Genomic DNA, 26074 nt, shown 5'->3' with positions numbered 1-26074 from the left:
GCAGGCAGCCACTTCCCCAATATTTTACAAATGTGTAACACAAAATATTTTTCTTCCTTCCCTTTTAACTATACTTGAGTATAGTAGACACAAACATTACCAAATATTGTTTGGGTATTTTTATAGGCTTTGTTTAAAATAAGAGAGAGAAAACAAGGGATAAAAAGAGCTTGTCTGAAGGTTACTGAAATATTGCAAGAAAATTCCTGTTTCTCCAGCTTGCCGGATTCAGATTCCTGTCCTTAAGAATGTCTTCAAGCAGGTGTTACTCAAAAAAAGCAAAGTATATTCCCAGCATCCCAGCTGTTAATGATAACACTGAACAGAACCAGGCATGAAGCAGAGTGTATCCCGCCAGAATTACTTTCATCTTGCCAGCGAAACACATTAACTCACTCCCTTCTGAATATGAATGTCCGCTGAGTTGACTTAAATCTTAAAATGTTTCATTGTAGACCTTTTTTTTTAAATTATTTCTTCAGAAATTTGAGACGATGCATTGTGCAGGAAGAAAATGGAAAATTCATATTTGAAGTGAAATTGAATAATATATACTGTATTATCCACTAGGACACTTTGTCAAAATATCAGGGAAGTGTTTTTTACATGGAGCACGGATATACTTTGTGATAAGCTCTTCAAGTTTTAAACCCTGACAAGAACAGCAGTAAAATGGCCAACTCTACCAACTTGTCTGAAGCAATATTTATATTTATATATATATTAATGAAGTATATTTTATAGCTACATACTGAGTCTCACTAAACACTTAAAAAAAATCATGGACTTAATACAGTACTGAAAACAGAAGGATCCTACAAGGAAGTACAAACGCTTACCTCTTGGTCACACACTGGTGTAAAGGTGGCTGTGTACTCGGCCAGGGCCACGTCATTCACCAAGTTTTTCACCTCTTCATCAAAAGCAGAGTTAATAATTCCTTGCCTGTGACATTCGCCATGCAACCTTTTAATGAAGCTGTTCCTTTCCTGGCACTTGCGTGTGAGAGAAGCCAGTTTAGCCTATATGGCACGAACATATATACATTGTTTTCACTCCCTGTTGAGACTGCAAGATTATATTTTGTGTCTGATCTGTAATTTCACATGTTTTGACCCAAAGCTATAGATTGCATTCCTATGCTTCTAGGCTATTAGGTGCCTCTGCACCTTGCAACAGCAATATGCATGCACAGATAAATTGGAAAGAGACGTTTCCTTTCCATGTGCAAGGTTCTCCTTTGGGCTGAAGAGTATCCCGTAGCAATAAAGTCAGCAAGCCCTTGCCTATAAGCCCAATGCCCAGCATCTTTAGGGCTAAGTCAGGGGCAGCTGCATAAGGCAGGCACATGCACCAAAGCCTGTAAGCAAAGGGGTACACCTCTGCGTAGGTCCTGCACTGCTTTCAGGAAAATACGGTACCTTCAGTGGAGCTAGTGCCAACTTCATTTCAGACTTTCTCTTCTGAAGTTCTTTTTCCTGAAAGATTGAAAAACATTCTGCATTAATTTATTCGAGACTCACTTTAAAATACTGTAGCAGTGTGTCGATATTTGTTTTAGACCTGGCTTCCAAAGGGTAGACTTTGCATATCTTTGTGACCCTGTAACCCAAACAAGATGAAGCAGTGTTGGGGATAGACCCTGGCACACAAACACTGCCCAGCCAGCATTGATGTTGGTCTTCTGTAGTACCAAAGGCTTTTGGATGTTTTTAGATGGAGCCCTGTATCAGTGGGGTTATTTCCTCAAAGCAGCATCACATTGAAGACTTGCTAGCCTTCATTATGCACTCATGTTCCTTTCCACTCTGTGAGTCTTCCCGAACACTCTTCTGGGGAAAGTTTTCCCTTTTCTTATCTATATGATGTTGAAGAGTGAGAGAAACAGGGAGGGATTTTCTGCATGTCTATCCCTCAGCAGGCTCTAAAATGCGAACATCAACAACCTTCTACTCTGACACAGCTCATGCATGTCCCTTATTAGGAGGTGAGCCAGGGTGAGCCAGATGACCTAGGCTTCACCTTACGATCAAGATGTTTATTATTCATGGGGAACCTGCTTTCTGATTATGCAGAAAAAAATACAGTATCCTGCCAGGTAAAATCCATTTTTATTATGAATCAATACAGTATTATTTCGCAATTATATACAGATTCCTTTGCATTCATTTTGCTTGACAATTTGTATTTCTATAAATCCTACAGTAAATGTATTACATGCATCAGAAAAAGACTCCCATTATGAGAATTCGGTTATGCTGAAAGAGGTCGCATGGTGCTCAGTGTCCTGGTTTTGGCTGGGATAGAGTAATTCTCTTCTTAGTAGCTGGTACGGTGCTGTGTTTGCAATTTAGTATGAAAATTATGTTGATAACACACTGATGTTTTAGCTGTTGCCATGTAGTGCTTACTCTAAGTCAAGGACTTTTCAGTGCCCCACGGTCTGCCAGTGAGCAGGTGCACAAGAAGCCAGGAGGGAGCAGAGCCAGGACAGCCAACTTGAACTGGCCAAAGGGATATTCCATACAATGGGATGTCATGCTCAGCATGTAAACCCAGGGGAGTTGGCTGGGGTTGGCCGATCACTGCTCGGGGACTGGCTGGGCATCCGTCAGCAGGTGGTGAGCGACTGTATTGTGCGTCACTTGGGTTTTTTTCCCTTGGGTTTTATTCCTCTCTCTCCCTTTCCTTTTCATTACAATTATTATTGTTGTTATTGCTATGACTTTGTTTCAGTTACTAAACTGCTCTTATCTCAGCCCACAGGTTTCACCTTTTTGTGATTCTCCTTCCTATCCCATGGGATGGGGAGTGGAGTGAGCGAGTGGCTGCATGGTACTTAGTTGCTGGCTGGGGTTAAATTGCAATAGTCAGGTAATAAATTGTGGGTTTGGGAAGAAACAGTGTAGATAGGACAGGAGAGACATGTTTTTGCATTGCACTAGCACTGGGGGAACAAAGAAAAGCTGGCAGTATGTCCCTGCACTGGTGACACTCATTTCTTGATAAGGCATGGAGCAAAACAATTCACCAATGCACTACAGGAATTAGAAGTTGCTTATTTATATGGATAGCATGTCTCACCCTTTACTTACCTACCATCAGATATGCACCATCCATCACTACAGACACCACAGAACAATTTCATTTTACCACCACTATCCTGCTAAAAGGCATCCTAATCAATACCTGAGAGGAGCCACTAATCCTCTGTACCGCACTGGTTTAAAGCAAATCACAGCACATGACAAGGCTAGAAAAAAAGCCAAACAAACAAAACCAAAACCAACAAACAAACAAACCAACCCCAGATAAACCCCTAACTGTAGAACAGGTGGGTTTACTGTGCAGGGAGTAGGATGAAACTCGCACCCAGTAGGGAGAAGAAAATAATCTTGTGTTTCAGAGGAATCACAGAGGAGAAGCATGTTCTACATGTGTCAGGGTGTGAAGAATACTATTGAGAAAATGCCATTTACTAGTTTCAGAGTATGATGGGCAACTCTAATTTGGCTCGCATGGTAACTATCATCCCTGTTTGTGAAATAGTTTCCAAAGACATAAGAAACAAAAACTAAGGGGAAAAAGTTGTAGCAGGAATTTGTTGCCACCTAAGAGTTCAGCAGTCACAGTCACATTGACAGCAGTAGCTTTGCTGTCACATGAGGCAGTAGCTTTGCAAATATTAATGTCTGCACCTGCTTTAATTTGCCAGGTGAAGTATTGCACAAGTGTAAAAACTGCTTGTGTAAATATACCTGTGCATACATGGGGAGTTTTCACCAGGACAACTGTGTCAATTAATAAAAATACAAACCACACTCCTAACTAAATATGCGTGAATGAAACTCTTAATATGTAGCCCTAGCAGCTGGATTAAAAAAAAAAAAAAAAAAAAGGTTAGAAAAATCTGTCAAAATTCTACCACTAGCTCACTGTGTTTCCTAATCTGATATGGTGTAACAAGAGAGTAAGGAATGTTAAATATTCTGACAATTTAAGCCAAGGAGGTAGCTCAGTAAAGAATTTCAGCACCACTTTGCTTGCATTACACTCTGGGGATTTATAGCAGAGACCGGTGGCAACTTTTATTATAGTCTATCATCTTTCTGGAACATTCACCACCCAGGCATTTTACATCCTTTCCATATTTCTCTGAAGTCAGGGGTACTTTTATATGCCTGGAAACCCTCAGACTCATTCCCAGGAAAGACAACAGTTTTGGTTCTCTCCTTTGAGAACAAAGATGTAGAATCTGAAGTCTAAGCTCACATTTGTCCACCCTTTTAAACATGCAGAAAACAGCTTTATGATTATTGATGAAAAGCTTACCTTTTCAACCAACTGAGCCTGAAGGAGTTCCACTTCATTCTGCAAGTCACGAAACTGATTTTGTAATGCAGCCTGGTCCCTGAGCTGGGCTTTCAAGGTCAGCACTTGCTGCTGTAATCTCTTACTGGCTGTTTTATTTTCCTCTGTTTCATGGGCATCTTCCACAGTGTACACAGGCTACAGAGCAAATACACAGATTTTCAAATTAGATGTATAAAATAATAAAAATATTCTCAATCACGTTTTAGACCCCAAAACTTCTCAATCAATACATGTATACATACCTTGAATGTCAAAAAATATTTAAGCTGATATAAACCGTATGACTTCAAACCTTGGCACTAATGTCTTGCACTAACCTTAAATTGTTTATGAGCAAGGAGTTCTTGATCCCCTCTGAGATGAGCAGACCTGAGAGAGCAGGTATAGGACTGAGATTTCACAACACTCCTTCAAGGCAAGTATGGTATTATAATAATTTAATATCTGGGGAAACTGGTGCGCAGACAGATAAGTGACCAACCTATGGTCACACAGTGAGCAAGAACAGAAGTCAAAAGTCTCCAGTCTCCTGCTCCAACTGCCGTCTAAGACATCCCTTCTTTTTCTACACATATATATCTCAGAAAGCAGATTCAACTCTCCAAGTTATACTTCTGTTTGGGAAGCACATTAATAAAACTAATCAGATAAGTATAAATCTCAAAAATATATATTAAAAATATTACATTAAAATGTAGTAATAGTGGTACAGAACAAGTGGAAGGAGGAGCTTCTGAATTTAACTCCTCCTCCCCTACTCTGCAATTTTTTTTTCAGTTTCATGCACTTAGATTAGAAGAATTAGTGAGAGCTTTAGTTTGATAGTCAATATCATAAGGTCAGCTCCTAGAAGTGACACTGTCAGATTAAGCATGTAGATTAAGGATGAGGAAAATCTGAGGGTAAAGAAAGTCTTGTGAAAGATATTTATGCTATAGCGCACTTAGATTAAAAAAATATTGAATTGTTACACACAGCTGCTCAAGATGTCTGATAACACGTTACATAAGCAAGTCTAAAAAATTAAGCATTTCAGTGATTAAGCTAAAAATTCTAGTCAGACCTATGATATATTGTGGTAAAACCATATAACCTTCTGACAAAGCATGCCGGAAGAGGGTTTGATTTTAATGGCTACTAACATTGATAAAACCAAGAGAAGAGCAAACACTTAGCCGCGATGTACCACACCACAGTTAAATTTTCCCTCACTGTCTGGATGCCTTTCCAACTTTGACACCCTTGGTGACTACAACATACTGAAGGCACTATTCGCAGAAAACAGCAAACTGAAGTGATAGATCGCATCACTCTGCCTGCAACACACCACTGCAACACAGGTAAAACCAGAAATATGACATTTTCGAACTGTTCTTCCTAATGAAGCACTTCCTCTATGAACAGCGTTCAGGCAAGTTGTGCGTGCTTGGTACCAAACTTTTTGGCTCCCTCTTGTGTTAAGAGAAAAGAACAATAGCAACTGTTGGACAGATCAAGATTGATTAGACCAGGGTTGCGGTGACAAGAGCCTGAGGATGAGTCTGAGACACGGTATTTTCCTCATCATCTTCTTTCCCACACAAATATGTTAAATAAAAACTAGTAACACTCCCAAACTGAAGATGCTTAATGGAAAAAGAGGTGGGGAAATAAAAAAATTTGCTTGATTAAAGACAGAGTTCTGTCTTTCCTTTTGCATTTCACTGACCTACTAGCAATTTTCTGTAGTTTCAAAGCACAAATGAGACATACAAGGTTTATTTATGATCAGTGTCAGACGTCCCAGCTAACAGTAACCATGGGTTGTGTAGTCAAGCTCCAGAAGGGTGAAGGACCCAGCAGCTAAGGCCGGGAAATAGCTAAAGGATAACTCAGCTCAAAACGTAGCATTTAACACTCTGCATTCCTTTACAAACTGGCAAGATCTCTAGTCTTTGAATTTGGTGGCTAAGCATTAAAAATAAAAATAAAACCTTCCTCTCCTTGTGTGTGCTGTGCTTGTCTGAAAAGTCAATGGGAAAATGAAACTGAATACAACTTTTTGGCTACAGGCCATGACAGGAGTCAGGAGTTCACTGGGGAAGCCTGACACCTTATTTACTGTGTGCATTTAATGCAATATGCTTGCATTCATTTCCAAAGCTGTAAATGGCACCCTGCTCCATGCCTACTCACCCACATATTTCTCCTATCTTCTAACACAGCACCATGGTTCAGAAGGCCACTTCAACATCCTGGAAAATTTCCCCAAATATTCTAATGCTAAATGGTATTTCCACTGTTAGCATCACCACTGAAACAAAGAGTCCTGGCAGTAACCTTGGAGCGTATTATCTTGGCTGTCTTTTACTTGCAGGGAACAATATCATGACAGCCTTTTGGAGTCTTAGCTGAGGACTAGGATCCGTGGGCATTGGGACCTGTAGAACATAAGATATGTACAAAGTCCTAAAAGACATGCTCAAAACACACCATATCTTAAAAACCTCCCAGCCTTGGGTTCTAGGTCCAGGGTGCTAACATCTTCATGCCTTTCAAGTATTGCAGCCACAGTTCTTCCAGAAAATTAAATTTAGAATAGGAAAAAACATAAATTATTGTGACTTATTATATCAGTTTATTAATAACTTTGTGGGATGAAAAGTGCTTTTGGACAAGGGTGGCAACTAACTGAAAGTAAGAACAGGATCACCAGTCTACAGAACTGCTCTCAGGAAAAAAATGCTAAAGAACTAGATCATTACAATCATTGTGCCAAAAAGTTATCCCTTTTTCAATCTAGAAAAACTTAGGTCATATTTTCCTATGATAATAGTCACAAACCCACTACTAGCAGCTTGGTGTATATTAAAAAGTTTATTTTAAAAGAGAATTATTGAAATAAATTCAGAACCTTTGTTAAAATACCTCTACCCTATTTTCTATCTGTACTATTTGCTTAATTGTGCCAATGAAATCAATATCCCTTGGTCAAGACGTAACAGACTTGAGTCATGCAGACAATTATTTGTGCCATCAAATAGTGCAACTGAAGGATAAATCCAGTTCTGTGATGTACATATACTGCATCTTTGACCCTGGAATGAGACGTGCATTCAACAATTTGATATTAACCCTACAACAAGTAGTTAAATCAGATGAAGTCAGATAAAAATCAAACAACATTGCAATATTGCATAAATATGTACTACTGATCGATAAACACAAACATGAAAATTTAGCTATTGGAGTGATTTAAAAGTTGGTTTGGTTTTGTTTTGTTCTCAGAACAAAGGATGACCTGCACTTTTTCCACTGTAAAAACATTGTCAAGGTTGACAAATTTTATTCCCATGTCAGTCATAGAAATAATTAACATTTTAATTCAGTGGCCAATAAAATAAGCATTAATTGCTCCAGACTGTCCTCAAACAAAAGGGTTAAATGTCCATTGCCCAAAAATGCCCCCAAAAGCTTAAGTGTTAGCTTAAACAAAACATTATGATACACTTCTGTTTATTTTCAAACAATTTGGGAGTTTCTTCTTACTTGAAATAGATTTCGTTGTTTTAAGATGTTACATGCCAATACCTCATAATTATATGAAAAATCTGTGCTTCGTTTTCACTTAACAGTCAGAACCCAGTTTTCTAAACATCAGCAAATAGTGCCATGTATGTTGTACAAGCTAATATGAAATAACTGCTTAGGACTTGCAGGTGGGTGGCCAATGAATGGGATGAACAGTGACATTTAAGAAACTGAACTGAGATCAGAATCTTTACATTTTCCAGAATTTGTTTTTATCTTCTTCCAAAGCCATGCGTGTATCTAACCTGTTCAAACTGAATTTGCATATATTGTAGGTTGCTACAAAATTGCTTTTCCAGCTAGTAAAGGTTGCATGTTTCTTCTTGGCAGTTTTCCTGCTACGGAGGACAGAAATAATTTCAGGGCCAGCTGAAAAGTCTTTATAAAAGCAGCTTCCAGGGGAGTATTCAATAATTAAAAATCATCCCATAAACCACTCTAATTTTGGTGGAAAACACAAAAACTTTATCAAGACACAGAACCACCTGAAAATTCAAAATGCTTTCATTTATAGCAAAACTAGAATGTTGGTGATATAGGTACTTCCCAACAAGATTCTCTCTCTCCCTCATGTGATAGAAAGATCTCATGGATTTGGGGGATGCATACTTGGGCCACATGTGTGGATTACAGACTTTGACTCCCCATTAATCCACACCACCTGCTTACTGGGAATGGAAGTTGCTTTACAAAGTGCCCGGCACCACAGCTTCACTTTGCCTGTCCAAACCTAAAATCGGGGACAGAAGGCAGAAAGGCCAAATACTGGAAACACTGGAGACTCCTCTAACACCTTTCATTAAAACCAGCTGAAAATCCATGCCTCAGAAAATGACTCTGGCTAAAGAGAGCAGGACAAGGGTCCTAAAAAAAGATGGAGGTGGCTGTAGTGCCCATGCAGAGCCCAGACTTTGGACTATCCTGTAGACAGATGGTCTGCCTTCCATAATATCTGCTCACTTTCAAGTTTATAGCTCCAGTGGCTCTACGTGCTCTATACTTGCTTCAGCTCTATTACCAATAACAATAACGGGTGTCTCCGCATCAAAACACTCCCTCCCAAAGAATATGCATTTCTTCATTCCACTTGCATACATACCATTAATTTCCAGTTCTGCTTTCCAAGCATTTTTTCCCCAACTTCTTGTTTAAGATGGTCTAATTCTGAGAGAGCCTGTGTCAAACGGATTTTGATTTCTTCGTACCTTGTTTCAGCAAAGCCAAGTTCTCTGTACCACTTCTGAGCCTAATGGGAAAAATAAAAATGCAAAATTACTGAGTATAATTAGTCTAGCAGTGGTATCATTTTTCAATACCGGCTAACAACCACAGACTTGAGTTTGAGCCCTACATCACAAGGTTCAAGTTGTTGTACATTGATTAAAATAAATGGAATTACACAATACACTACAGTCTGATTTTAAGAAATGTGTAAGACCCTTAAAGTAAGTCCTATAGAAACATATCTAACTAGAGCTATGTGGAAAAATAGATTAATTTTAAAATTGATTTCTAAAGTTGAAGGTATCTTGAGTATTCTAAATAAAGCTAAAAAAAGCAGCAGTGAATGTACTCATAATTTTAGAGATTACATCTCTGAAAGCCGTCAGAGCAAATGGAAAGTAAGATTTTATCAGCCAGAAGGGAAAAATAATCTTCCTGAATAATGTCAAAAAAGAAAATTGCAAAGGAAAAAAAAAACCTTCCATATGTTCACCTTTAGACTTCCTCTAGGACACATTTTCTTCACCTATTAACTGTAGTTTTGAAAAAAACCCAACAAACAACCAAACAACAAAACCCCCACAAACCAACCACTTGGTAGATCAGCTAGCTGACAGCAAGCTCCTTCCCTCATATGATACATGATTTCTTCTCCCTTCCGAAAACAAAGGCTTCTCATTCTTTTAAGTAGACTAAGGAAGGGATTGTAACACAACTTCCTTGTAAAACACAAAAGGACTAGAAGCATCCAAGTTAATTAGATTTTTTAAAAATAAATAAAAAATAATTGGTCTCTTCATGTTCAGCTTACAAGCTCAGCAGTTCTTACACAACCATCCATCACTCATCCAAATCCATCCCTTCATTCCAGTTGCCTCACCTGAAATCTGGGAAGTCTTATAAAGCAGCTCTCAAAGGACAATAATTTTGTACACCCACCATATATCATCCTACTGCTCTTCTGCATACTTAACACACTTGTTACTGCCAGTGGTTTTTCCACAGAGAGCCTGAGCAATGCCTGCCATTGCATGAGACGGCCCCATAAATATACACTTGCCATAAAAGCAATGCATTCTGCTTAGATAAGCATAGAGTGGAGGTTGTTCAATAAAAAGTGGGAATGTGAAAAAGTACTGCATTTGGAAAGGCAGAACGCTAAAAACTTCCTCGGTTGGTATTAAAACTGCAGATTTACTTTACACAGCACAGAACTAGACATCCACACAAGTCTCCATGTAGGTGGTGTTGGACTTTGTGTTTACTACATATATGTCAAAAGAAGGGGCAGTGTGCGTGCCCTGCACCAACACTGGATATAGCGGGATCCCTCAACAGTGTCAGATTTTACATCATTTTCCCTCTCATTCAAAAACTACTTTGAATTCAGGTTTGCTGCAATCCTCAGTGCTTCTGCTGCCTTCTCCTCCTCCTTGTGCAGAGAGTTTGTTCTATGTGTCCTTATTAAGCACCCAGCCTCTGTCAAATTGCGCCAGAGGAATGCAGCCTCACTTGAAGTTCTGGCCAACCATGAATGATTGTGCAATTCATCATTGAACTGAAAGATCAAAAAGGTACGTTTTGGTTCGGCAGATCAGAGGCTTCTCTGTTTTGTTACAGTGTTAAATCCTGGCAGGAAGAACAGCCACATAAGGAAACAAGAAATAAAACAAATTTGCTCCTTAGAAATACATAAGAGCAGGAGGTTACCTCTTTTTTTGATTTTTCTAATTCCTTTTGCTGCATTTTTAGTTCCCCTTTTGCCTTTTCGACTTGGTCTTTCATCACACTGTAGCTTTCAAACATGCTGCCCTGGATACACAACAGAAAGACGTGATTCCTCTCATACCACGTGGCACACAGGATTTTACCGAACAATATATGGTTTCCTTCTGCATTACTAAAAACACTTGCATAAAATCAAGATATTAGAGATAAATCTTTCCCTGTTGATTATTCTCAGCTGAAGTAGTAATTCTGATTTTATGAGAATGTAGTAATCTCCACAAAAATTCATGACTAGAGGAAAAATGGATGAGAAATCCACTGTAAGTAAAGGTCCTTTCTTTAGGTATATGTTTCATAAAAATCAAAACAGGAAAAAAAATAGACTCTAGCAGAATAAAAGTTAGTAAGTGAACACGTGCATACTTTTCAATAAGACATGATTGTTTCACAACCCTGAATACTTCACCATTATAACAAAAGTTTGTGGGAATTAGTTTGCTCTACCAGAAGCTTTTACTCTTGCAATAAGATAAATAATTTTTAAAATGCCTGAACAACGCACTCTTTAAAATATTATTTTTAACTTTGTAGCTTTCTGTATCACTTTAAAATTCTCTAATACAACATTCAGAAAATAGCGCCGGTATTTTGCCTTTTAATTCAAAGTTAACTTTAGCACTTCAGATCTCTGACACATAGGAGAGTACAACATTTTTTGTATTACAAAGTTAATTTAGCTTTTCCCTCCAAATGACATTTACAACAACTCCTCTCTGTAGAAAATCCTGCTTGATAACATTCCTCATTGTTATTATTTACCTCTTTTCCAGGAAGATAGTTTGAGGGCTCTATAACCAGAACTCCTCCTTCTCCAGTCTGAGTTACACTACATGTTGTTTCAACTTTCTTTGGCTTAAGACCATGTTGTTGACTTTCTTCTAGTTTTACTATCTTTTCCTTTGCTCCCAAACTTGTATCTTTTCTCAGCTCTTCATAGCTGAAACCCAAAGAAGACATTAATTCTTTCAATTTGTTATTTTCTAAAATAAATTTTGCATTTGCTTTCTGAAATGCATCAAGCTGTTCTGAAGTTTCTTTCTTTATTCTGTCTATTTCTCTTTTTAGTACACATTTTTCCTCCTGTAAATCAGAAATAGTTTGATAACAGCTGTTTTTGCATTCCTGAAGTTCTGAAACCAAGGCCCTGTATTTGTCTTGTTCACACTTCACCTCTGCCAAACATCCCAATAAAGTTTCTTTTTCACCTTCTGAGAGAGATATTCTTTGTAAATTCCTCTCTCTCTCCTGTATTAATTCATTATATTTTGCTACATAGTTCTCCTTGTCTTGCAATAATTTAGCTATTTCTTTGAAGCATCTGCTTCTTTCTTCTTTCAGGACAGAAAGCAGCTGGAAAGATCTCACGTTCCTTCCGTCCAGGGATAAAACGCTCCTGGGAAGTTTATTTGATGCAATTGTCAATGAATCTTTTTCAGAATTCCCGTTTCTTTCTTCAACATATGAGAGGTTCTTAGAAGTTTCAACAAAAAATGTTCTTGGGCTCATGGTGTTTTCTTCTGATAAGTTAATATAACATCCACCAGCAACTTCTTTCTCATTAAGTAAGTTTTGGAATGAAACAATGTTAGCTTCATCTACCGCTAAAATGTATTGAAAATATGCATCCATTTCCTCTTCCAGTGCACACATCATCTGGGCATATTTCTCATTCTCCTGTTGTAATATACAGACTTTTTTTGAATAATTTTCATTCTCTTCCATCAGTAGAAATATCCTCTGAAAACACACAGCCACCACTTTTTCCAGCGCATATATTTTCACATGACGTTCACTACCAGCTTCCAGTGGTGAGAGATGAAGATGAGACAGACATTCATAAGAATTGCTCCCTTGCCGGAAGAGTTTGCTTAAGCACACAGCCCCGTCCTGCACAGCAGACAGTATATTTAGCAGACATCTCTCTTCTGACCAAAAAAATTTCTGGGAGTATGCATGTTGCATGTTTTCAGCAGCTATTTTTTGACATGAGAAATTCTTCTTTGGTTCACACAATTTCCGAGTCTGGTCTTTCTTTTCTTCCAGGCCAATACTGTTGGAAGGGTTTGTTTGGTGAGCTGGTTTCTGAGTTTGCTCTCCTTTCTCCTCCACTTGGATTATGCCTTCTCCATTATATACCCTATTCACATCAGAGATGCAGATTTTTGAGAGGTTTCCTTGCTTCTCCATTAGTTCAGCGCTCCCTTCAAAGTACTTCTTTAAGTCTTTAAAATCAACAGATACATTTCGGACATCCTGTGGGCTACCTAGGCTGTCTTTGGCTTCCATTCCTTGCTTCCTAGGCCTGATTAATTCAGTTTTCTTTAAACCCCCTGAACTTTCCTCAGGAAGACATATCTCCTGTTGTGGTTGGGCTTCCTTGTTCTGTATTTCTTCTGCTTTAACTCTCCCTCTAAAGTTTTTTTGGTGATAATTTCCATGATCAACAACTTTATCCAGACATTTATTTTCACTTATGCTTTTTGGCAGAATTTGCTTGCCTTCCCAATGTTTTTCCATATTGTATTTTTCTAGAGATGATGCAAAAATTTCAGTCACAATGCAAGGCATCTTTCCACAAAGAAGTGCAGAAGCTTTGTCAGAAAATCTTCCTTCTGCAACAAGGCAGAGTCTTTCAGAGCCAAGATGGGTATTTGCCTCACAGAAACCCAAACTCCTCACGCTCTTCACAGTGGTGCCAGCTGATACGTGGTAGCTTTCAGGTTCTAACAAGGTAAGCTGGAGCCTCCTCTTCCCCATCAGAGTGTCAACCACAGAAACAGGGAACATCTTTACAGGTAGATTTACAGCTTGTTCCTTCAAGAGAAAAAATTTTTCTTTGTCTTTGTTTCCCTTACTTGTCTCATCATTAGTTAACTCCTCAGAGCAAGGGGGAAGCTGTCTTGCTGCACAATAACTTGGGGTACATCTGAACAAAGTGAAACCATCTTCTAGAGTACCTGCCCTCTTTGTTCCAAGGGTGACCTGGTAACAGCAAAAAATTTTTTCAAACTGAAGAATATAAGTCAAGAAACAGCACTCTATGTTGTTAATCTTGATTCATTTTTCACTTCATCCATAAAATACTTGATCACAGACAGATGAGAAAAAAATATTTCCATATAAAGTTTTTTGAAATTATTTAAAGATTTGCAGAGAGAGTAACAATACAAAAAGGTACAAATAACTCAACCATTTTCATAGTGCACACCTGTATTCATCTTAAATAGCATCCTTAATAGTTATCATTTAAAGCTAATTTTATATCCATCTTTAAATACACCAACTCTTCATTTTATTTCAAACTTCACAGACTCACTGTGCACAAAGACAGCAAGAGCAGCAGTAACTTTTCTTCTCACCTGCTCAATCTCAGCTAGACCAGCAACTTTTGCAAAGGTACTGGAATTGTCTTCCAAAACTGGTAGAAGTTCTACTGGTAGCTCCTCCATCTGCTTTAGCCCATCACGGCTGCATCCTGGTGTTCCTGTTATGGTAAAGCACTGAACAGGTGTAATGCCACTCCCAGATAATAAGATGAAAAACAAACCCAAAAACATCTGACCAGATGTTTTGAACAGAAAAGTATTTTAGTGAGAGTATGCTCAAGGCTACCTTCTCCACCGGAAGCATGCATCACCAATGATGCGAAGATAAGCATGACATTATGATAAGAAATGACAAAGACATTAAAAAATAAAACAATTTTCATAAGAAAACATAAATATTAAGCTCTAAAATAAGGTATATCCCCCACCCCCCCATTCTCAAAGCATACAAAAATGGAAAATACACCTCATTACAGTGGTTAGATAAAATCTTATGGGTTTAAATTATTCAGTGCAGGTCTGCATTTGCATACACTGAAATCTGCTATAAAATTTCCATTAATTTATGCTGGAAGAATTTAACTAATATAATTTGCTAAGATCAGAGCTTTCACGTTGGTTGGTCGAAAAGCAAGTCTGACTTCAGCCATGGCATGGGAAATATTCCCTAATTCCTCATCTCTATAGCTTCTTGAAAGCTGTAGGATTTCTTGAGAGAGGTCATCTCTAAATGCTAGTACCATACTGGCAAACAGTTATTGCTTTACCTTCTTACAGATCAGGAGGCGTTTAGAAGGTCTTACACCTTCTAGGTCATGCACGCCACATGAATGAAATAATCTTTACTTCTATTGCACAAATGAAAGCAAATATTCCAGTTTGTTTTCATACCAGACTCTTTACCATGTAGCTGCACAGCTGGAGTTTGGTTAGGTCTGCCTCTGAGTGAATCCAAGACTGCTCCCCATTTCAGATTTTGAACATCATCCTGGATTAGACCTCCATTCTTAATGGGAAAAGGAGGAGGAAAAGAATAAAACAGTTTATAAATATATGGTGTTTGTGATATGAAACCAGGCACATAATTTTTTTTTTTTGGTATTTTACATTCCTTATTTCCTTATAATATTTTCTAGTAAATATCATGGTTTAAAATTCCCCGTAATACTTTCTTCCTTCCTAAACTTCCTTCATACTTCACTCAGAGTTTAGGAAGAAAATCTGAGTAATAAGAATGTAATATGTCAGATCACAGATGGAACACTATCTAAACAAAGACTAAATTATATGCTTATGAACAAAGAGAAAAGAAAGTCCAATCAAGTAGAGAATGAAACTAAAAGTTCAGTGCCCAGCTACAAGGACAACTGTTCCAAGGTGGGAAGAACTCAAAGTAGAATAACTATTCCAAATAAAATTTTCTTTTTCATTGATAATTTAGTTATACATTTCATATTCTGTTCTTGACATTTATCTTGACTCCGTTGATCGAATTTGGAAATTGTGACAAATTCTGGTGCAAAGCAGATACCCTTATTGCTCGATATGCAGCAGGCCACTTTTCACATGCAGTGTGCTCATTTTTAGTGAACAGAAGACTCAGGTTTGATTTTCTCAACAGAGCACATAATCGAGGTGGTAGCCAAAACAGCTACAGTGCAGAAAACAAGCTAACACAGTCATTTTTGTCTTCCTGCACTGCTTTGAATCAAATGCCAGCAGAAAACAAACTTGGTCCATTTGGGCTGAGCTGCAGCTTTAGAATTACATACGGTTGGGAAAGTGACTTCGTGTCACTTCAATGACTTCAAAGTGTTCAGTGTATAGCGAGTCAGAAAAGGCCACTTTATTTTCTACAGGATCACCAGTGAGAATAATTTTGATTTCATCCTGTGTAAGCTGCCACATTACAGTGCTTTATTATGAGATCTTGACTGGGAGGCATGACTTAAGTGGAAACCGCAACAGTTCCAAGATTTCTTCCTTCCTTTTTTCAGTAATATTGAAGCTAATGTTAATTTCCTGGAACACACTGATTCCTTTCTTGCAAGTTTGCCTTTATCCCTCCCAGATATCTTTTTTTTACTGATATGTGGGTTCTGTCAGAAGAAAGTTACACAAAATGATGTAAAAGGTACAATGCTTGGATATGCTTGGATAACAGGAACATCATATTGTGAAATCAAGACCTCAGCTCTCATGTGAAAGCTGTAGAAAGGTGCATTGCTTGGTGATTCATGCTTTTCCTTCAGCAACACCTTCAACAGACCCCTAACATTCACATCTACAAACTCTCTGATAAATCAAGACATAGTCACATGGAGCTAGCTGCTTTTTCATGCATTTTTCATTCAGGCATAGGTTGCAATTGGAATATTGCAGACAGGATCCCGATACCAAGTTTGGAAATTCAAATTTCTGACAAGCTTTATGTGACTACACCCCTCTGTGAGATGCAGTTCACCTCTACAGTACCAGAACAAAACACCTAATTGGATCTGCTACTATTGTGTGAAGATGCAATAACAACACTAAGGCTAGTTTTTCAAGAATAACTGATTTACTTGGCATTTGAATGACATAGTATTTACCGAGGAATCTCATGCCATGTGTCTGATGGCCTTCATGGGAGTCTGATAAGCCTGTCTTGACAAACTACTTTTTTCCTGGCTGTGAAACAGGCAAATGATCCCATTTGCTTTTTCACTGAAAAATTATATACAAACGGCTTTCCAGAAAAGTAACAGCATGAAAATCTTTCTTGTATTGCACACAATTTCTCATTTCTAAAGCTGTTGATAGAGTATGATGAACTCAAACAGGATTTTTCTTGTCACTATTTTGGCTTGAATACTACAAGATCAAGGTAACGAAATAAGGAATTTTTATTTTATCAGGTGCTAGTAAAACACAAGGTAAGGGAAAAGCCCTCTTCAGTTTTACAGCACAACACCAGATGTCTCCCTCCTCCTGTTATCATAGATACAGATTCTTTTTCCCTGCTATCTCAAGTCATTTTCTACTAGAAAAATCCTAGTGAATTAGTTGCAGTGCCAGAAGAGGAGGAAAAGACAACCAGAAATGCAGAAGGCACAAGATCTGATGCTGCTGATGCTATGCACAGCATTTAAGGAATACAACCTACTGTGCAGCAGAACAAAGTAAATGGGTTTAACAAAAATTCTGGCCTGCTCAGTTGTACCAAAGACCCAGTAATCGAGACTCAGTATCCTCCTATGACAACACAGCTGTAAATTGATACTTTGGAAAGAAAAGGTTAGAAAATTTTGTGTAGAGGAAAAAATAACCTTTTCTTAGGGTACAGTATAGAATGAAAGTTTTGGTCCTGTTTCTTGAAGACTTTTTGGATTAGCCTCAGGCAGTTGGTCAGTTGGTATACTTGGCTTTCATACCTTCAAATAACTCACCATTTATTTTCTCCTTTTCTCAGTTTTCTCAAAGCAACAGGAATTGTCTACTACTTCTTTCCTGGCTCTGAAAGCCCTCACAGCTCCTGATTTTAGCTGTACCTGTTTACAATTCAGTGCAAGTCCTAGAAATATCTTAAAATATTTTCAAACCTTCTTCTTCATTCTAAGAAAAAGTGAACTCACTAGTTAAAGTAACTGTAGCAATGGTTCAGGCTAAGTATAAAAGTAAGCAACAGCAATTGGTCCTTCTGCCGCCTCGGGGCCGCTATGGAGACACGTGCAGTGAGGCACAGCTACACAGAGCTAGCCACACAGGTCACCCATGTGCTGCCCATTACTGCAGGGTGACCTTACTATCTCTCTCACAAAGACAACCTCCTGGAGCTCATTTCTTTGGGGCTGTAGAGCCACTGATAGTACAAAATCACCCATGTCTGCAAAAGTACATTCAACTACTGGGTTAAAAAATTTGCCTTTATTTCTTCTGGCTTTCACAGACAAAAGATTCTCTCTACCTTCTCCCAGTTCTGGAAGTACTCATAATCTGATTGTTCTCCTGTACTAAACGGGTTTTGTTCACACCTATTACCTCTTGGTTAACTGCAGTTAAAATCAGGAGAGCTCTTGGGATATCAGGTCACAATCTGAATGGAGCAGAATGAGTGTGAGGCTTAGCTGGTTTCACTTTATTTAACAAATCCTCAGAATAAAAATACCCTCCATCTCAGTGCATAAAGAATAAAACTTTGTTTGAGTTCTCTGTGTGAACAAGAATTGTTCTTTGTCAGCAAAATGAATTGGCAGAAGCTGAATGCCATACTACAGCATATGCAGAGCTTTCCCATGCAATGTTGGGGCGAAGTGCTTGAAGCAAACAAGTCCTATTCAGTGTATTCAGGGCATATCACAATGCTACGGGGATGCAAACCATTGAATATCTCAAATCACTCCCAGTCATGAATACTGTATCCATCCTCCCTTGTTTACCATTATCCAGAAAATCTCCCAGATGAGATTTATTGTCAGCTGTGCTTTTTTCTTCAGCATTTGGGCATGAATAACATGTGAAAACTCACCCAACCATATGCATACTCCTCCACTGAATGGTGTCCATGACAGAGAGGTTTCAGAAGTTCTGAGCTCTACTTCTAGTGCCAATCGAGACCTTTTGCCTTGGGCATGTCATTTAAAAACTTAAGGAGACAAGATTTGTGAGGTGCCCTCAATGTGCACCTAATAGCAACACTGATGCAATGAAGCTCCACCTACTGATTCCAGTGCTGTGAATTAGACACTGTGAAGTACTAATGCATCAACAAAAATAAAGGAAAAAAATGCAGAAGGGAAAAAGCCACACACTTGCATCTCGATCACACATCTAATGACAAGTGTCATCCAGGGTGATATAAAGACAAAAGCTAATTATATTTTGCCTTATTTTTACTTACCAGGTCAGGACTGTTGTCTCTGTTCTCCAGTCTTGTAAGTTGTGAGTCCTTTTCTTTCTTCTTTTTTGACTTCACTGTACCTTCATCTTTTAAAGCTCTATTTTCATCCAAAAGCTGTTCTATTTTTTCCTGTAGTTTGATTTCAGACAATTTCAGACAATAAACATGATGGCAAGATTCTTCCAGTTTTCTTCTGAGAAAGTCTTCGGTGTCCTGAGAGCACTGGAGTTCAGTCAGCAGGTCTGCCTGTTCTCTTCTGTTGTCCTCCTCTTTTTCCCTTAAGAACTCCAGATTTTGCTGAAATACCTCGAGGTGGCTTTTCATGTCATGCTCCACATTTTCAATGCAACTTTTCAATTCCTTTAAGTCCACATCAGAGTGTTTATAGCCCTGAGCCCCACTGTATGCTGATTCCAGCTTCTGCTGGAGGTACTGCACCATTCCCTCTTCTAACTCAAATGTCAAAAGAGCAATACGGGCATTAAGATCCAGGACTTGCTTTTCTAGCCTAGATACTTCACCCCGAAGGTAACATTCCCTTTCTCTCAGTGCTGCTGTGTGTTGTCTCTGCCTTTGCTTGTAGTGCTCAAAATACTCTGACTGGCTTTTTATTTCATCTTCTTTTGTCTTCAGCTGCTCCTGAAGCCAATGTAATTTTTCCTTTTGCTTCTTCTCTGACTTTTCTTGGTTTTCAACCTGTAATTTCAGCGAGTTGTATGCTTAACACCACAATAAAAAAATCTCTTCTTCCTTTATAACTTTTCTTAAATTTACAATTCTACCCTTTTTTCCTGAAAGCTCAGGAATTATATAAGTAGATTTTTTTAAAAAAGCCAGTAAAGTCCTGCATTTGGAGTAAAACCGACCCACTGTTTTGTCCTTTCAGCCATCACTGACACATCTCAGTAGGAAACAAACAAACAAAACGCAAACTCACCCATTTCTACTACTACATAAAATACAGGACATGTTTAAACACCTTTTTTGCATGTTCTACAGTACATATTAAATCAAAAGAAACTTTTGAACTGGAATTCATACAACCAGCTCTGAACTATACAGTAACAGATCCTTAACAGCGACAGCAGCGTAGCACTGCGATGCTACAGGCAGGGAAGCCATGGTTCTATTACAGAAAACAGCACACGCACTTCCCAGAGACCAGGCTTTGCCCTCTGCCCTTCACCCCATACCTGTCAGCTGTCAGCTCCATTTATGAACGTCCTGAAAAAGGAGAACAGAACAGATGCCTTTTGAATCAGCTTGAGAAAGACTTTGGTATTTTTGTGTTTGAACACAGAGACACAGTGGTGAAAGATGTCTGTGAAAGACAGAGGCAGCTTTCATGATTCCCATGCTGCCTTCTTGTAAGCACCGTAAGAATCACAAGTATCATAGGGATCTTGTGGCAACTTTGAAGCCAGACTGAAGGCACAGAGGCATTACTGTATTTCTTCAAGGACTCCTTTAGGTCAGTTTTTGATCTTTGGTACTTTCTTGTCTGAGGGGTTCACCAGCAAGGACAGGACAGGAGGAACACTTGGCTGAAATTTTATGCAAAGTCAGGTAGATGTGTGATAATACTTTGTTTGGTTAACTGTTGATGGGAATATATATATATATTCCCATATATATATATATGTCTAAGCTTGCTGCATGTTGAAAAGTGCATTTCACTTTTAATTAAAAAAGCAAAGACTATTCCTTCTTACGAGTCTTGTTGCATGGTACTAGTGTCGTGTCAGAGTATTCAACTTGGACCTAAAATGCTGGGAGAATGAATGCATATCTTATGATAAACAGAATCAAAAGACGTTGTTTCGCTTTCGTGAAAAACTTTCATTCCTTCTCCATTTTCATAGATCACTAAAGTAAAAATACCTGTTGTATGTGTAATTAGCCAACAGCTGACCTTCCGGTTACAAAAGGTTTATGTGAAGTGCTAGCACTTGGGAGAACTGAAGGCTTCCCCCTGCAGAGCCACCAATTTCAGAACAGACACAAGGGAGGGAGTTGGGTTGTGAGGTGGCTGGCCATGGGATGCTCTTGGCAAGGAGGGAGCGGGTCAGCCAAGGGCACCCTGCACAGGAGGGCTCCCACCGGCCGGGCTCTGCAGAGTGGTGGCCCACATGGCGATGCATCACAGGAAAGAAGGTAAGACCCCAACAACCTGGGAAAGCTGGAAGAGGACACAAAGATAAGCAGGAAGCTTAAGGTGGATGCAGCAGCAGGTGGGGCCCAGCTGGAAAACACGTGAGCAATTCAGGAGTCAGACGACGGGCTGAGCCGCTGCATTTTGTAGGGAAGACAGGCTGTGGTGGCTGTGTGTGCTGTTGCACCGCGTACACAGGGAATCGAAAGTAACAGAAATGCTTTATTATGGGACTAGAAAGTTCAAGCCTGACCCAGGGAGGAGTAGTCTGAGCAGATTCTGGGGAGGAGGAAGGAAGTGGCAGCATATATCTCCAAGATCAAGGGCCCAAATGAGAGGAATAATGGTAGTGCTGTCAAAGATGTCAGAGAAAAAGAAAGTGGCAGGAAAAAAGACCGAAATTTCTTCTGATTCCTCTGGTTGTAGAAAAAGAGAAAGGCTGAGTTGCTTTACTGCTTAAAAACAGAGAGGTCACTGGAGATGAGGTTGACTTATAAATTATTACCACAAAGAAAAGCTAAACTAGGTCATTTGAAACAATATCCTCCTCACCCAGCTGATCAGGTCCTTCTGAATGTTTCGCAGTTTCCCTTTAACACGAACATTTGCATTTTCAACCTGGTGCAACTTCACATTTAGTTGATTGATCATCACAAGAAGTGTTCTGTGTGACAGCTCCAGCTCTTTCGTCCTGGGATAGTGAGAATAAAGATCTTTGCTAAGTAAATACTACACAGTACAGTTCCAGATGGATAGGCAGTCATCAGCAATGCATCAGTTTTTCTATTTTCCCATTTTTCTCCCAGCAATATAATAGTAATAAATTGTTGATCACTAATAACAAGTGCTTAATTCTTAGTAAGTCTACTAGGGTTTTCACGTTATGCTGGAGACTGTCAAAACTAACATCTATGTTCATTCTCTCTCTGCTGGCTTAATAGGAAAACCATAAGCAAATAATTTACAAGGTCAATGTTCGCTAAAGCTTGACATACTATATGAAGTAACAACTTACCATAAAGACAACCACAACACTTTGGTCTCTACATGTATCTGACCATGATTAATCCCATGATTAATAAAATTAATAATTATATAAGATTTTATTAACCAAAGGATTAACAAATTTTATGATTACAGTAAATACTTTCCATAAAAATTAAAATTGCATGTAACCTACAAGTAACTATGTCTTTTAGTAACCAAAGGGAACACAGCTGACTTGTACCATACCTTCAATAGGTACTGAAACCTAGGATGCATGGTTGTATTGACCCTGCCCACAAAGCTGGATTTTGACAAAATACAGGTTTGCTTCACCTGTTGCTATTAAAATGGTGGTGTAAGATGATGTGGTGTGATGTGATGGGGTTCCTCTGCAAAGGAGGAATACCTAAGATAATCTTATGAGAGCAAGCCTCAAGTTTCCTTTAGGTTTTCCTTCCCTTTTCAGCCTCCACATCAACATTTTCTCAATGCCTTATTTGTGAGTTTCAAAAAATCCTTTTCTTGTTAAGGAAAATCTTTTCCCCAGCCTCTCATCTCCTGCACAGGCAGTACAGCCTCCTCTTTTCTCATCTCGGAGGCGCACATATTACCCCCTGTACCCCTCAAGACTGTGCTGTACCATATCTTCTTCCTTGCATTTTCTTCATCCAACCTTCAACAGCCTTCCACTCAGCTGCCCTGCTCAATCCTATCTTCTAGGTTTGTCTTACTGCCCCTACCTGCCAACATTTCCCACTACCTCCATCCCAGCATGACAACGCCACCTTCATTCAAAAAGCTCACATAAAAACCTACTTATGAAGCAATAGGATTAAGATAGAAAACACATCATTAAATAAGTATCAAAGTAAACCTGACAGTGTCTTCCTCACTGCAGACAGGCACTGCACAACTGACCACTGGTATCAAAGGAAACTGGGCCACATCAGCCCAAAACTCTGCCCTCATTTGTTACAGCTGCTGACTCTTCTCTGTTTCTGAAAATAGTTGCACCTTCCACATAATTCCTTGTCCCATCTGTCTGCGCTTCAGCCACAAGAACTTCAGGCACAGGATTTCTTCTCTTTCTACTTGCTACCCAAGATCCTTGAAAATAGGCTTCCTAGATCCCAGACAAGTTTCAGCTGGTCGTTTGCTCTCCTTGAACTGTTGTCTCATATTTTATTTTGGTTTTAAATAAAGTTCTTCCTGTCTTCCCTTCCCCCAAATCTTTATTAAAATAGACCTATTTTTACAAAAGCTTCAATTTAAAAAAAGATTCGTTATTATTTTGACAAAAAGCCCATTATCAAAACATTTCTGGCCAAATCCCTTGATGAATCAAAGCATTAGGAAATTATACAAGTAACTATTTTGAATGCCATTTATATTTTGTGTCCTTTTAACTATTTGGCTTTCTTTAGAACAGTGCAGTTGCTGACTATGAAAACCTTGATCTTATTATTCTAGTCAACTACATAATTAATGCTTAATGGCACCTTTAGCTACTGTGATGATTAGAATTAACATACTAAACTAGATGAAGCTTTCTGAAACAAGGATTTTTTTTTTGTTTTTCAACACAAAATTCCAAATTAACTCTTAACTTGTAAAAAGGAAAGGGATATATTTTCCAAACAGAATTTACACCTAATTAATATCTACAAATGAAACATCCTGAGGAAGCTGTCTGGTTATTTGCAACAAGATTTTAGATCATGCTGATTTAAGTGTATATATATATATATATAAATATAAGCATTAGGTAAAACTGATTTAAGTAACAATAAAAAATAATGAATATCGCATTTCTATTCTGACAGCCACAATAAACACATATACACGCATCTTATCAGGCACTCAAAAAACACATAAAAGTCTTCTTTTTGCTAGCTTTACATGTATCATTTGACAGCCAGTACATGGAGCAAAGAAAAGAGTACATTTGTCACATCACATTAATTTTGAATGCAAACCCCCCTTTTATTTACCTATTTCTTAGGACAGAATCTGATTCCACATAGTCCTCTAGAACACCTTTCAGTTTTTGCTCCAGCTTCTCCAGCTTTTTTATTCTGAGGTTTAAATTCTTTTCTTCAGCACTGTTTACTCGTTCATCAGGTATGCTTGCATCTTCTAATTCCTGGAAAATCCAGGAAGTATCAATTTGAACACTGAAATTTAGGATATCAAACCCTTCATTGCTAGGTTTTTTAATGCGGTAACAAAATTCTTGTTCACTCACAGATGAAGGATCCATGATGAAAAAAGCCCAAATTATTAGGATCTCAATGTACTGCAGTCTAAGCATGCAATAAGAGTCTAAGTGTCTGATGATCAAATGAACAGTCCTTCTTGATTCTGTACACATTTATTATTTATGAAAGAGTCTCCTTTCATTAGCCCCAAAGTAATTCAGCATGTATGAAAGGAGTTGCAGTTCACAACATGAGATCTCCATAAAAGATTCAATTAGACTAATTCATGAAGGAATTGGGGTTCAAAGTTTGAAAAGAGGATAATTTTCTACTAAATTATTTCATAAAATTCAGTATGTTTATTTTAAAAAATGTACTTATTTTGGATAAATGTATGATTTGTTTATTGTTTCGAGATAGAAAATTAAAAAAGGATATTTCCTATTCAAAAGGCAATCTATGACTATTTCAGAGAAACATTAAGTATTTTTAATTAGTATTTTGGAATTCTGCATTCAGTATTTTACTTACAAGTCTACTTCACCTCTGACAGGTTATGAAACCATGCCTAGAAGGAATTTTTAAATTCGGGCTTGGGAAGACAATCTAAGATTGGCCCTTTTCCTTTGCCTCTTTTAGCTGTAGCTCTAAAAGTTCTTCACCCTGCAGTTCACCTTCATTTACCTAAACTCCCTTCAGAAAGCATGGTCCTGTAACTGGAATCTGTGAAATGCCTTTACTTTTGCCACGTTTGTATTAATTTGGAAGTGGATATGTAATTGGAATTCAGCCACTGAGTTTGGACCTATTCTCCAGGAAATAATGTAATTAATTTTTCTTTTTTTTTTTTTTTAAACAAATGCTGAATCTATAGGGCAAAGAAGAAGAAAAAGTAGCATACATCTTTGCCACCAAAGAGCATAAAATAGCACAAAATCAGTACAAAAAGAATAAATACGCAATTCTTCTCTTGTCCCATGTTTTGATGTGTACTTTTCACACATATGGTGAATTACCTAAAATTTTACTTTTTTGGCCAGTTGTATCACTCACTGCCCTTCTGTCAGCCACACAAGGACCTAGAGCTGAAAAGTTTCAGCCACTCCTCAGCGCCTTGAGAAGCAATGATAGGTAAAAGCTACAAGTGTAGAAAGACAAAGTATAAATCCACATGGACAACAAAGTTCAAACCACTTTGGAATCTTCTCTAGATTTACCAAGCCCAGTCCCTTCTCAGACACCATGCACTCCTTGAGACCTGTAAACATAATCATGGCTCCCCCCTAGCCTGTGTAATTTCCCAAATGGAACAGGACCTTCAATTTCAAGCTCCTTGAGACACTAATGCTTTGCCTGTACTTATGATTTGTAAAGTGAATAGACGTTCTGCTCCCTGACAATGGGCATCCCTGAACACCACTGCAGAAGGAATATATAATCATAGTGGACATAATTACTCTGCTCATTAACAATTTAAAGTGGAAGCCAGATTGCCATTTTCAACTGTGCCCCAGCCTAATATCCTACTTCTAAGTTGTAAAAAAAATATAATTCTTAGTGGTATCATTTGCAGAAA

General features: G+C 38.4%; 1 protein-coding gene across 7 annotated transcripts in view; it reads right to left on the bottom strand.

Moving 5' to 3' along the window:
- JAKMIP1 (janus kinase and microtubule interacting protein 1) overlaps positions 1-26074 on the bottom strand; it is a 249801-nt gene that overhangs the window by 60530 nt on the left and 163197 nt on the right. For 4 of the 7 annotated variants that reach the window (XM_055708144.1, XM_055708150.1, XM_055708125.1 and 1 more), the window contains one exon: positions 24302-24443. Coding sequence is in view for 3 of the 7 variants with exons in the window: in XM_055708107.1 (XP_055564082.1) it covers positions 840-1022; positions 1422-1478; positions 4333-4509; positions 9044-9190; positions 10879-10980; positions 11716-13938; positions 14316-14440; positions 15174-15288; positions 19162-19857; positions 21866-21964 (3924 nt within the window). In the remaining 4 variants the exon portion in view is untranslated. Of the gene's footprint in view, positions 1-839; positions 1023-1421; positions 1479-4332; positions 4510-9043; positions 9191-10878; positions 10981-11715; positions 13939-14315; positions 14441-15173; positions 15289-19161; positions 19858-21865; positions 22005-24291; positions 24444-26074 lie in introns of those variants that run through there. The other 3 variants (XM_055708107.1, XM_055708114.1, XM_055708118.1) reach the window with 2 other exon arrangements.

Source organism: Falco cherrug, chromosome 1, assembly GCF_023634085.1.
Source record: "Falco cherrug isolate bFalChe1 chromosome 1, bFalChe1.pri, whole genome shotgun sequence".
NCBI classification, from domain to species: Eukaryota; Metazoa; Chordata; class Aves; order Falconiformes; family Falconidae; genus Falco; species Falco cherrug.
Note: the sequence above shows the minus strand (reverse complement) of the source record. Positions and strands in the feature narration are given on the sequence as shown.